A 14138-nucleotide genomic window follows, 5' to 3' on the forward strand; every position below is an offset into this window, starting at 1 on the left:
AAAGAGGGCAGACTCCCAATCCTCAGGAGACGCACCACCGCCCGACAAGAAAAGTCGGAAATTCGATGCAGCAGGCAAGAGGGTAGCAGCACAGGCAGCCAATCAATGGCGGATTGCCAATTCTCCGACTCTACTGGCTCGATACGGCAGGGCACATTGGGATGAAATGCAACATCTCATTCAGCACCTTCCCAAAGAGTACCAAAAACGTGCCCAACAGGTTGTTGAGGAAGGTCCAACTATTTCGAACAACTAAATAAGGTCGGCTATTGACTCAGCAGACACGGCGGCAAGGACAGTGAACACTGCAGTAACCATTCGTAGGCACGCATGGTTCCGGAGTTCCGGATTTAAGCCAGAAATCCAGCAGGCTGTGCTGAATATGCCGTTCAACCAAGAGCAATTGTTTGGGCCGGAGGTGGATACGGCAATAGAAAAACTAAAAAAAAAAGACACGGACACGGCCAAAGCCATGGGTGCGCTCTACTCCCCACAGAGCAGAGGCACTTTTAGAAAGCCGCACTTTAGAGGGGGGTTTCGTTCCCAAACCACAGAGCCTTCCACCTCACAAGTCAGACCCCCATATCAGGGCCAGTATCAGAGAGGAGGTTTTTGAGGAACATATAGGGGTGGACAATTCCCAAAGACAAGAGGGAAGTTCCAGACCCCAAAAACCCCTCAAACCAAACAGTGACTTCAATGTCACAAACCCCCAGCACTCAACACCAGTGGGGGGAGACTTACCGCATATTACCACAACTGGGAAAACATAACTACGGACGCATGGGTCCTAGCCATTATCCAACATGGTTATTGCATAGAATTCCTACATTTGCAACCAGATGTGCCTCCAAGAGCACACAATATGTCCAAACAACACTTAGACCTGTTACAACTAGAAGTCCAAACATTGTTACAAAAACAAGCAATAGAACTAGTACCCAATCATCAGAAAGGAACAGGTGTCTACTCCCTGTATTTCCTAATTCCAAAGAAAGACAAAACACTGAGACCCATATTAGACCTCAGAACACTGAATCTTTACATCAAATCAGATCACTTTCACGTGGTAACACTTCAAGACGTGATTCCCTTGCTCAAAAAACAGGACTACATGTCAACATTAGATCTCAAGATGCATATTTCCACATACCCATACATCCTTCCCACAGGAAATACTTAAGGTTTGTAATCCAAGGTGTGCATTACCAATTCAAAGTGTTACCATTCGGGATAACAACAGCCACAAGGGTATTCACAAAATGCCTTGCAGTAGTAGCCGCTCACCTCAGGAGACAGCACATGCACGTATTCCCTTACTTGGACGATTGGTTAATAAAAACCAGCACTCAGCAACAGTGTCTTCTACACACACACAAGACGTCATAGAAACCCTACACAAACTAGGGTTCTCTCGAAACTACCAAAAATCACATTTACAACCGTGCCAAATACAACAATATTTGGGAGCAACAATTGACACACAAAAGGCGATTGCCACTCCAAGTCCACAAAGAGTAAAAGCATTCCAAAATATAATATTAAACATGTACCCAAACCAGCACTATCAAGTGAGGTTTGTAATGAAACATGTAGGCATGATGTCTTCATGCATAGCCATTGTCCCAAACGCAAGACTACACATGCGTCCCTTACAACAGTGCCTAGCAACACAATGGACACAAGCACAGGGTCAACTTCAAGATCTAGTGCTGATAGACCGCCAGACACACTTCTCGCTTCAATGGTGGAATCCTATAAATTCAAAACAAGGGCGGCCATTCCAAGACCCAGTGCCTCAATACATAATCACAACAGATGCTTCCATGATGGGGTGGGGAGCACACCTCAATCAGCACAATATACAGGGACAATGGGATGTTCAGCAAAAATAACTGCATATAAATCATTTAGAACTGTTAGCAGTGTTGCTAGCATTGAAAGCATTTCAACCACTAATAGCCCACAAACATATTCTTGTCAAAACAGACAACATGACAACAATGTATTACCTAAACAAACAAGGAGGGACACACTCATCGCAACTGTGTCTCTTAGCACAAAAAAATTGGCATTGGGCGATTCACAATCACATTCGCCTAATAGCACAATACATCCCAGGGATTCAAAACCAGTTGGCCGACAATCTCAGTCGAGATCACCAACAAACACACGAATGGGAAATTCATCCCCAGATACTACAAACTTACTTTCTACGTTGGGGAACACCAGCAATAGCCCTATTTGCAACAAAAGAAAACGCAAAATGCCAAAACTTTGCGTCCGGGTATCTACACCCTCAGTCCAAGGGCAATGCGTTATGGATGAGTTGGTCAGGGATATTTGCTTACGCTTTTCCCCCTCTCCCACTCCTTCCTTATCTGGTAAACAAATTTAGTCAAAACAGACTCAAACTAATACTACTAGCACCAACCTGGGCTCGCCAACCATGGTACACAACACTACTAGACCTGTCAGTAGTACCTCATATCAAACTACCAAACAGACCAGATCTGTTAACTCAACACAAACAACAGATCAGACACCCAAATCCAGCATCGCTCAATCTAGCAATCTGGCTCCTGAAGTCTTAGAATTTGGACATTTAGACCTTACACAAGAATGTATGGAGGTCATTAAACAAGCTAGAAGACCTACTACAAGACATCGTTACGCAAACAAATGGAAAAGATTTGTTTATTACTGCCATAATAATCAAATTCAACCACTACATGCTTCCGCAAAAAACATTGTAAGCTACTTATTACACTTACAAACATCTAAACTAGCATTTTCTTCTATTAAAATACATCTCACAGCAATATCTGCCTATCTGCAGATTACACATTCAACATCACTTTTTAGAATCCCAGTCATCAAAGCTTTTATGGAGGGTTTTAAAAGAATCATACCCCCGAGAACACCACCAGTCCCCTCGTGGAACCTCAATATTGTATTAACACGACTCATGGGTCCACCATCTGAACCCATGCACTCTTATGAGATGCAATACTTAACCTGGAAAGTAGCCTTCCTAATAGCTATCACATCTCTTAGAAGAGTAAGTGAAATACAAGCATTTACTATACAAGAACCCTTTATACAAATACATAAACATAAAGTGGTTCTCCGTACCAATCCTAAATTCTTACCAAAAGTTATATCACCGTTCCACCTAAACCAAACAGTGGAACTCCAAGTCTTTTTTCCACAACCAGACTCGGTAGCCGAAAAAGCCTTACATACGTTAGACATTAAAAGAGCACTAATGTATTACATTGATAGAACAAAACAGTTTCGCAAAACAATTGTTTGTAGCCTTCCAAAAACCTCATGCAGGAAATCCAATATCCAAACAAGTCATTGCCAGATGGATAGTGAAATGTATTCAGACCTGCTATATCAAAGCAAAAAGAGATCTACCTATTACGCCAAAGGTGCACGCCACTAGGAATAAAGGCGCCACAATGGCTTTTTTTTAGGAAATATACCTATGACAGAAATCTGTAAGGCAGCCACATGGTCTACGCCTCATACATTCACAAAACATTACTGTGTAGATGTGTTAACAACACAACAAGCCACAGTAGGACAGGCTGTACTACGAACATTATTTCAGACGACTTCAACTCCTACAGGCTAAGCCACCGCTTTTGGGGAGATAACTGCTTACTAGTCTATGCACAGCATGTGTATATGCAGCTACACATGCCATCAAACGGAAAATGTCACTTACCCAGTGTACATCTGTTCGTGGCATGAGACGCTGCAGATTCACATGCGCCCACCCACCTCCCCGGTAGCCTGTAGCCATTTTTAAGTTGTCAAGATAATAAAACTTGAACATTTGTAAATTTGTAAATATATCACTTTTAGTCACATTATGTACATACATACCTACTCCATTGCATGGGCACTATTACTATATACACGACTCCTACCTCCCCCTCTGCGGGGAAAACAATCTAAGATGGAGTCGACGCCCATGCGCAATGGAGCCGAAAGGGGAGGAGTCCCTCGATCTCGTGACTCGAAAAGACTTCTTCGAAGAAAAACAACTTGTAACACTCCGAGTCCAACACTAGATGGCGGGATGTGCACAGCATGTGAATCTGCAGTGTCTCATGCCACGAACAGATGTACACTGGGTAAGTGACATTTTCCATATATATATATATATATATATATATATATATATATATATATATATATATATATATATATATATATATGTGTGTTCAATGGCATGTGTAGCTGCAGATACACATGCTATGCATATTCTGCCATCTAGAGTTGGGCTCGGAGTGTTACAAGTTGTTTTTCTCCGAAGAAGTGTTTTCGAGTCACGGGATCGAGTGACTCCTCTTCGGCTCCATTGTGCATGGGCATCGACTCCATGTTAGATAGTTTTCTTTCCGCCATCGGGTTCGGACGTGTTTCTTTTCGCTCTGATAGTTCGAGTCGAAAAAGTTCTACAACTCGCTAATTCTCGTCGGTATTGTTTCAATCGCGTACCATCTTCCATCGACACTTCGGTACCGTCCGGTCAAACATCTTTACTAGCCCTTCGGGGAGCCCGCACCCAATTCGGGCCTTGTCGGGCGTTGAAGCCTCATGGACCGGACTCCATTCCGCTTTTGTCCTCGGTGCCACGCAAAAATTCCCTACACAGACCAACATCTCGTCTGTAATCTCTGCCTCTCCCCAGACCATCAGGAAGAAAATTGTGAGGCCTGCAGATCCTTCTGTTCGAAGAAAACTCTCTGAGACAGAAGAGCACGAAGACTCGAGATGGCATCGAAGAGCACCGAACGTCTCGACGTCGAGGAAGAGATCATGCACACGGCAGTCTCCGTCCGATGTTCCGACTCCAAGTAGGAGTCCGAAGAGGACAGACCGATCACGGCAGGATAGCACGTGAGTATGCCTGCCCCTGTCCCAGCCCAGCCCAAACATAAGGCCTTGGGAACGCCACTGCCGGAACTGCCATGACTCGACCCGTAAAAAGACCTTCGGTGACCAACCAACAACTTCAGCACCGAAAAAGGCCACGCCACCAAAGCCTTCGAACTCGAGCCGAAAGCTCTGTCTCCGAAACTATCAAACATCGATCCTTTGAGTCGAAACCTTAAAAATCGCTTTCGGAGCCGAGGCCAACATCCACTCCCAGCCTTTCGATCCCGAAAAAAACAGCTTTGGAGCTGAAAAGGCCAGCTTATTCGGAGGAACATGGGCTTTTGCAAGTACTTAAAGAAAGCCATAGAATTACGGAGAAACACTCACAAATGGAGGCTGTAGGTGAAAAGCAAGCCAGAATTCATATTCACAAGGACACTGGCAAAATTATAACTGCACCTCCTCTGAAGCCTAAGAGGAAACTGGCCTTTCAGGAGCAATTGGACACTGCTAAGTGCCAAAGACTAAACAGAAATCTCCACCTCCTCAATTTTCTCCTCCTCGGTCTCCTCCTCATTCTTCTCACTTGCTTGTCTCTCCCCCTTCTACTCCTACACCTGTACAATCTCATGTATATTCATTTGATTCACAGCAAGACAATGTGGATCCATGGGATCTGTATGATCCAGATCCCATTCCTGATAACAACCCAGACTGCTATCCCTCCAAGCCATCACCACCGGAGGATAGTACCAGATATACTCAGGTTTTAGCTAGGGCGGCATCCTACCACAATGTCGCCATGCATATTGAGCCCTTAGAGGATGATTTTCTTTTTAACACACTATCCTCTACATACACTACCTATCAGTCCCTTCCCATGCTTCCAGGCATGTTAAAGCATGCACACCAAATATTCCAAGAGCCAGTGAAGGCTAGGATAATTACTCCCAGAGTGGAGAAATAGTATAAGCCACCTCCCTCTGATCCTGCCTTTATTACACAGCGATTGCCTCCTGACTCTGTAGTCGTAAGCGCAGCCAGAAAAAGAGCGAACTCCCAGTCATCCGGGGATGCACCCCCACCAGACAAGGAGAGCAGAAAATTTGATGCTGCGGGCAAAAGGGTAGCATCGCAGGCAGCCAACCAATGGAGGATAGCCAACTCCCAAGCGCTGTTGGCTAGATATGATAGGGCCCACTGGGATGAGATGAAGGATATAATACAACATCTCCCCAAAGACCAACAAAAAAGGGCTCAACAAATAGTCGAGTAAGGGCAGGCTATTACAAACAACCAAATCAGGTCAGCCCTAGATTCTGCAGACACAGCAGTTAGAACAATTAATACTGCTGTCACTATACGAAGACACGCATGGCTTAGGTCTTCAGGATTTAACCCTGAAATTCAACAGGCAGTCCTTAATATGCCTTTTTATAAAAAAAATAGCTTTTTGGCCCGAGGTAGACACGGCTATTGAGAAAATGAGAAAAGATTCGGACACCACTAAAACCAAGGGTGCTTTGTATACGACGCAATACAGGGGGCCCTTTCGTAAACCTCAATACAGAGGTGGATTTAGAACCCAGACACCTGAGGCATCCACCTCACAAACAAAGTCAACCTACCAACCTCAATATCAATGAGGTGGGTTTAAAGGCAATTACAGAGGCCAATACCCCAGAGGCAGGGGAAAATATCAATCAACCAAATAAGCCTCACAGCAACCAAAGCAGTGACTTACTCCATCACTTCCCAACTCACACCTCACCTGTGGGGGGAAGACTGCAAAGGTTCCACAACAATTGGCTACCCATTACAACAGACAACTGGGTATTATCTATTATCCGCAATGGCTATTGCATAGAATTGGCACAAATTCCCCCAAATATTCCACCAAAACCACACAATTTCCCCACCCAACATATCTCCATGTTGCAAGAAGTAAAATCTCTATTACTCAAACAAGCGATAGAGCTTGTACCACAAGATAAAATAGGAACAGGAGTTTACTCACTGTATTTCCTCATTCCCAAAAAAGACGGAACCTTAAGACCAATATTAGATCTCAGAACCCTCAATCTTTACATCGTGTCAGAACACTTTCACATGGTAACACTACAGGATGTGGTCCCTCTACTACAGCAGCAAGATTTTATGGCAACAATAGATATCAAGGATTCGTATTTTCACATACCCATCCATCCAGCGCACAGAAAATACCTCAGGTTTGTAATTCAGGGAAAACATTACCAGTTCAAAGTGTTACCCTTCGGGATAACAACAGCTCCCAGAGTATTCACAAAATGCCTGGCAGTAGTAGCTGCCTACCTAAGAAGAATAAAATCCAACAGCCATACACAGTGTCAAAACCACACATTATGTAATACAAACCCTACACACCCTAGGGTTCTCCATAAACTACCAAAAATAACACCTACAACCTGCGCAAATTCTACATTATTTAGGAGCCACACTAAATACACAAACAGCACTTGCAAGCCCAAGTCCACAAAGAATACAAGCATTTCACAATGTATTGACACAAATACAGCCAGGCCAACGGCACACTGTCAAATTCGTCATGAAACTGTTGGGCATGATGGCATCATGTATTGCCATTGTCCCACATTCAAGACTAAACATGCGGCCTTTACAACAGTGCCTTGCACAGCAGTGGTCACAGGCACATGGTCAACTTCACGATCTAGTGTTGATAGACTGCCAAACACGCAAATTCCACAAACTTAAACAAAGGGCGGCCTTTTCAAGACCCTGTGCCTCAGACCATACTTACAACAGATGCATCAATGATTGGATGGGGGGCACACCTCAACAATAACATTCAAGGACAATGGGACGCCAAACACAAACAGTTTCATATAAATCACCTAGAATTGCTAGCTGTATTCCTAGCACTCAAAGCTTTTCAGCCTCTTTTCACTCACAAGGACATCCTTATCAAAGCAGACAATATGACAACAATGTATTACCTAAACAAACAAGGAGGGACCCATTCATCCCAACTCTCCCTCCTAGCGCAAAAGATTTGGCAATGGGCAATCCACAACAACATTCACCTGGTAGCACAATACATTCCAGGGATACACAACCAATTGGCAGATGTTCTCAGCCGAGATCATCAACAAACACATGAGTGGGAAATGTATCCCTAAGTGCTTCAAACATACTTTCACCACTGGGGAACACTAGACATAGGCCTATTCACCACCAGCGAAAACGCAAAATGCCAAAACTTCGCATCCAGGTACCCACATCCTCTATCCAAAGGCAATGCTCTATGGATGAATTGGTCAGGGATATTTGCTTACTCTTTCCCCCTCTCCCGCTCATTCCATTTCTAGTCAACAAACTGTGTCAAAACAAACTCAAACTCATACTAATAGCACCAACGTGGGCACGTCAACCCTGGTACACAACACTATTAGATCTGTCAGTAGTACCACATATAAAACTCCCGAACAGACCAGATCTGTTAACACAAAACAAACAACTAATCAGGCACCCAGATCCCAAAATACTCAATCTAGCGATTTGGCTCCTGAGGTCATAGAGTTTGTATATCTACAACTCCCAACTGAGTGTATGGAAGTAATTAAACAAGCAAGGAAACCCACTACCAGGCAGTGTTATGCAAACAAATGGAAAAGATTTGTGTATTACTGTCAATCTAAACAAATTGCCCCTCTTTCAGCATCAATACAAGACATTGAAAGTTATTTGCTGCATTTACAAAAGGCAAACTTAGCTTTTTCATCCATTAAAATACATCTTAATGCAATCTCTGCGTACTTGCAAAATATACAACACAGCTCTTTATTTAGAGTCCCTGTTATCAAAGCCTTCATGGAAGGCTTAAAATGCATTATTCCACCTATAACACCTCCAATACCATTGTGGAATCTAAACATAGTGCTCACACGACTTATGGGTCCACCATTTGAACCTATGCACTCATGTCAGATTCAATACTTAACATGGAAAGTTGCCTTCCTAGTCGCAATTACTTAATTAAGAAGATTTAGTGAAATCCAAGCTTTCACAATTCAAGTACTGTTCATACAAGTACATAAACATAAAATTGTACTCCGAATAAACCCAAAATTTCTCCCAAAAGTTATATCGCCGTTTCATATTAATCAAACAGTGGAGCTACCAGTCTTTTTCCCACAGTCAGACTCTGTAGCAGAAAGAGCCCTGCATACATTAGATCTTAAAAGAGCCTTAATGTACTACTTTGACAGGACAAAATCCTTTAGAAAAACCAAACAGTTATTTGTAGCATTCCAAAAGCCACATACTGGTAACCCTATTTCAAAACAAGTGTTAGCTAGATGGATAATAAAATATATCCAAACATGTTACCTAAAAGCTAAAAGGCAGCTATTAGTTACACCTAAAGCACATTCCACACGGAAAAAAGAGGCTACAATGGCTTTCTTAGGTAACATACCAATGGCCGAAATTTGTAAAGCAGCCACTAGGTCAACACTGCATACATTTACCAAACATTACTGTGAAGATGTGTTAGCAACACAGCAGGGCACAGTAGGACAGGCTGTACTAAGAACACTATTTCAAACAACTTCAACTCCTACAGGCTGACCACTGCTTATTGGAGGTAAAACTGCTTTGTAGTCTATGCATAGCATGTGTATCTGCAGCTACACATGCCATTGAACGGAAAATGTCACTTACCCAGTGTACATCTGTTCGTGTCATGTTCCGCTGCAGTTTCACATGCACCCTCCCGCCTCCCCGGGAGCCTGTAGCTGTTTAAGTTCAACATTCACTTGTACATATATATATATATATATATATATATATATATATATATATATATATATATATTCCATTTGCATGGACATCTCTTTTCTTTATACTCTATCGCTCCTACCTTACCCTCTGCGGGAAAACATGGAGTTGATGCCCATGCGCAATGGAGCCAAAGAGGAGGGAGTCACTCGATCCTGTGACTCGAAAACACTTCTTCGAAGAAAAACAACTTGTAACACTCCGAGCCCAACACTAGATGGCAGAATATGCATAGCATGTGAATCTGCAGCGGAACATGCCACGAACAGATGTACACTGGGTAAGTGACATTTTCCATATACACCCATGATACAGCTAATTAACAAATTAAAAATTAATCTGACATTGTTTTGTAGTTGCTAACACAGTAGGCCTTTAAAATATGTAAGATAAATATGCATCTGTTTCTTTCTCTGTAAAATAGAAACATGCTGTGACTTGGATTAGCCTGTTAGTCTGTTGTACCTTTCCTTACCTAACAACATGTAACGTCTGCTATGTTCTTTAGCTATAGTATCTGTGTCCATTGTCATTATGTGAAGCTTCCTTTCAGCATGATATGTGCAAAAAGAACAATGCAAATAAATCTATTAATGCATTATATTTTAAAATTGATAATTTATTTCTGGTGGAAATATGGTAGAAACAATGAACGCTTGGTCCGACAAATTAAGAATAATTGTATTTTAACTAAACAAGTGGAGACGGTAAGATGGAGAAAGAAGGATTTTTATTTTTATTTTGGTGTAACATCTGTCTTCCCGTTCCTGTGTTGACAGAATTTTATGTACTGAAATGTGCCACAGTTAGTTTTAGTCTACCTACATGGAATTACTTATATTTCCCAAAATGCTATAAGAAGACTCCAGTTTACTGGCAAATAGCTCACTTTGCTTTTTGTAGGCAAGCAGTTCATTTTAGGCTCACTTTAACTTACTTGGCTGGGTTGCTTATTTGACTTATTTTCGATTATTTTCCAAGTCCCCTTCATGTGCACATATTTGTACAACGTCTAGGCACACTTTGTCTTGTAGTGCCGAACCTTCTGTGATTGATATTAATGTTTTGTTTATTTGAATATTCCTTTTTAATTTGGCTTATTTCTTGTTTTCTGAAACAGTTTATGTGCCGTGAGCCTACAATTAATTTGATGATTTATACTATTTTTGCTTGTTACCTTACTGCTGTAATGACAATTATATTTGATGAATAAATCTAATATTGAAACGTCCAATGGAAGAGCCTTTTTGGAAGTATTCATGACGAGGTTTCTGAGTCCACTTGTCTTCCCACTAATCATGCAGATCAGCCATTTGTGGTAGAACAGAAGCGTCGACACTTGCACAACGGGGGTTTGAGTCAGACCTCTTCATCCACTGGTCTTTTCAAGAGTAATTCGCAATTTGCTTCTGCCTGCCACAGCGTACAGGATGGGATAACTGGCTATCTTGCATTGGGAGTGACAGCATCTAGCCTGATCACTTGAGCACTTCCACCAGAAAAGGAATCCTGTTCACGGTTGGGGTGGTATTCTTATATTTTTTTTATGTTCGCCAATTTCTTTGCACATTTAAAAAATCAAAATTCAATCGTCCTACTGGTTAATGACTTTGGCTAAGATCATTCCATCCCTTTGTAATATTAGTATTCTTCTGCCTCCTCTGTTGCTCCAGCTATTGCTCCTCGCCAACTATCTTTGTTGTTACATGCAAACTGCAAGTTTGTGGTCTTTCCGCACATGGCCACTCCCCAATGACCAGTGTTATTTATATACTATCTGTTCACGGAGTAAGTCTTGTTCCTTCATGGCTATCTGATTACCAATGTGTTAAATCTGACAAACCACAGTATGGGCACTCAATGAAGACATAATGATCGGTAAAGTATATAAGCAGATGATAGGTACACTCATGTAAAGGAATGTTGTGTAGTGGGAGTTTTTGAGATTAATGACGCATTTGATATCCAGTATTGGGCCCATTAATATCTTGTTTACGGCCTTATTGATCTTGCTAATGTACTGTGATGGACTGTTGCAGCTCTAATAATGTACAATGTTTTCATACATTTTTCACGGAAAGCAAATCACTAGTTTTAAAGGTATTTTTTTTTTTTTTTTTACAGGGGGAGGTATAAATGAACGAAATCTACAGAGAATTCTGGAAGGCTCTGGTGTTCAGGAATTCCACTGCTCTGCTCGGTCAGCTAGGGAATCTGGGATGAAATTCAGGTAGCTGGATTATTCTTTGACGGTAATGTGCATAAAATAAAACGGTTGGTTTAACGTTTTGATATTCTCTTGCTGATTGATCTGTGGAAAGGTGTGTGGAGGGTCGTGACAGAAATGTGCCAAAAATTGTTTCATCCCAAAAACTCATATATTATATTTCACAATACAGGCTAACTCTTCTGTTGCTTACCATTGCTCGTATTCTATTATCTCTCAGGAATTCACCTGAAAACACAGATGAAGTGGAGTTACGGTTACAATAAAAAAAAAAAACTGAAATGCGCAAGTTATGATTAGAAGCACAATCTATAACTTGTACAGCCTTCATGCAAACCATGACTCTCATATCAAATGCAATGCCTCTGACCCTCACCTTAAATGAATTAGATGTAAAAACAGCCGTTATATTATTCCTGGTACAGATTAGATTATCTATCAAATTAACTTTATCACTTTGACGGAGATGACTAAGAATGTAGTATCTTTATTGATTTGACTTGGTTGTTTAATTAAATTTCGCTTTGATATTTTACTTACTGGTATAAATAGTGTGAGGTCATTATCATTGCAGTTGGTATGCAAGTTATGGTTTGCTTGGCTATTGTGTGAATTATGATTTGTGTGCAGTGTATGGATTGTACTCCTAACCATTATCTGAGAATTAGAGTGGTCTCAACTACAGAAACATATTGCAAAAAACATTTACCTTGTTATCTATTTGTGAAAAATTGCAAAAGGTTTTTCCAAATCACCAGTTATTGCTTATCGCAGTGCTCTCAATTTATGATCTCTTATTGTGAGAGATGAACTCAAACAAGCTGTAATAAACGCAGGGATTCATTGTTGTGATTCTAAGAGGTGCCGCAGTAACTAGTCCTGTTATGCGAAGGACTTATGGAATAAGACAGCATCTTACATGTTGCTCAGCCTGCATTATTAGTGTGATTCAGTGCCCGTGCTAAAGCTGTAAAAAACAATATGCAGGCCAACCAGTGAATGACCTCCGTACACAATTCAGGAACCTCAAAAAAGCACTAATTAACAAGAAACCTGACTACACTGTAGCCAATCATTTAACCCTGTGGACTATTTGTTATCAGATTTGAAGATTTTCCCTGTGGAACACTTCTTAAAGGAAGAACTATTGGACTCCTGAGAAAACATCTAGATATACTTTTCGGAATGTTTGCATCCAGATTGACACAACAGGCAGTACCACCTGATTACTACTTATCTCCAGAGATCTCAGGACTCCATTAACTCCACATTCGAAGTGTAATCTCACTCATTTGCTTGTTAGATCTGGCATCCTTGGTATGCTTTTCCCCTACTGTTTTTCCTTTAACCACCCTGTTTTGTTGACTTTGTTTTTGCTGGACTTAGGACTCTGCATACTTTACCACTGCTCCCCAGTGCCAAAGTGCTTGTGCTCTTTCCTTAAAACATGGTAGAATTTGCTCACACTCAATTGGTCTGTTTAATTTACTTGTACGTGAATCAGAAACCCCCATTTTTCAACACAATTTTGGCATTTGACTGGGACATACCCCTAAACAGTTCTGAAAAGAAGACAAAATTTTGAATTCAGCAAGGGATCATTTGTGTAGATCCTACAAGGGGCTCCTACAGAAAATAACAGCTGAAATAAAAAATATTGAAATTGAGGTGTAAAAACAACCATTTTTCTCCATGTTTTACTCTGTAACTTTTTCCTGCGATGTCAGATTTTTGAAAGCAAAATACTGTTACATCTGCTGGACTCTTCTGGTTGCGGGGATATATAGGGCTTGTAGGTTCATCAAGAACCCTAGGGTTTTCATTCTCTACCGGGTATACAGCAATTCATTTGCTGAAATATAAAGAGTGAAAAATAGATATCAAGAAAACCTTTGTATTTCCAAAATGGGCACAAGATAAGGTGTTGAGAAGCAGTGGTTATTTGCACATCTCTGAATTCCGGGGTGCCCATACTAGCATGGGAATTACAGGGCATTTCTCAATTAGACGTCTTTTTCACACACTGTCTTACATTTGGAATGAAAAAATAAAGAGAAAGGCAAGGGGTAATAACACTTGTTTTGCTATTCTGTGTTCCCCCAAGTCTCCCGATAAAAATGGTACCTCACTTGCGTGGTTAGGCCTAATGCTCGCAACAGGAAACGCAACATGGACACAT

The 14138-nt window shown here is 41.3% G+C and overlaps 1 protein-coding gene across 8 annotated transcripts in view; it reads left to right on the forward strand.

The window, feature by feature from the left end:
- CUTC (cutC copper transporter) overlaps positions 1-14138 on the forward strand; it is a 197456-nt gene that overhangs the window by 161287 nt on the left and 22031 nt on the right. For 7 of the 8 annotated variants that reach the window (XM_069239681.1, XM_069239675.1, XM_069239680.1 and 4 more), the window contains one exon: positions 11857-11962. In XM_069239681.1, the coding sequence (XP_069095782.1) occupies positions 11857-11962 (106 nt within the window). Of the gene's footprint in view, positions 1-11856; positions 11985-14138 lie in introns of all 8 variants that reach the window. The other variant, XM_069239682.1, reaches the window with a different exon arrangement.

Source organism: Pleurodeles waltl, chromosome 6, assembly GCF_031143425.1.
Source record: "Pleurodeles waltl isolate 20211129_DDA chromosome 6, aPleWal1.hap1.20221129, whole genome shotgun sequence".
NCBI classification, from domain to species: Eukaryota; Metazoa; Chordata; class Amphibia; order Caudata; family Salamandridae; genus Pleurodeles; species Pleurodeles waltl.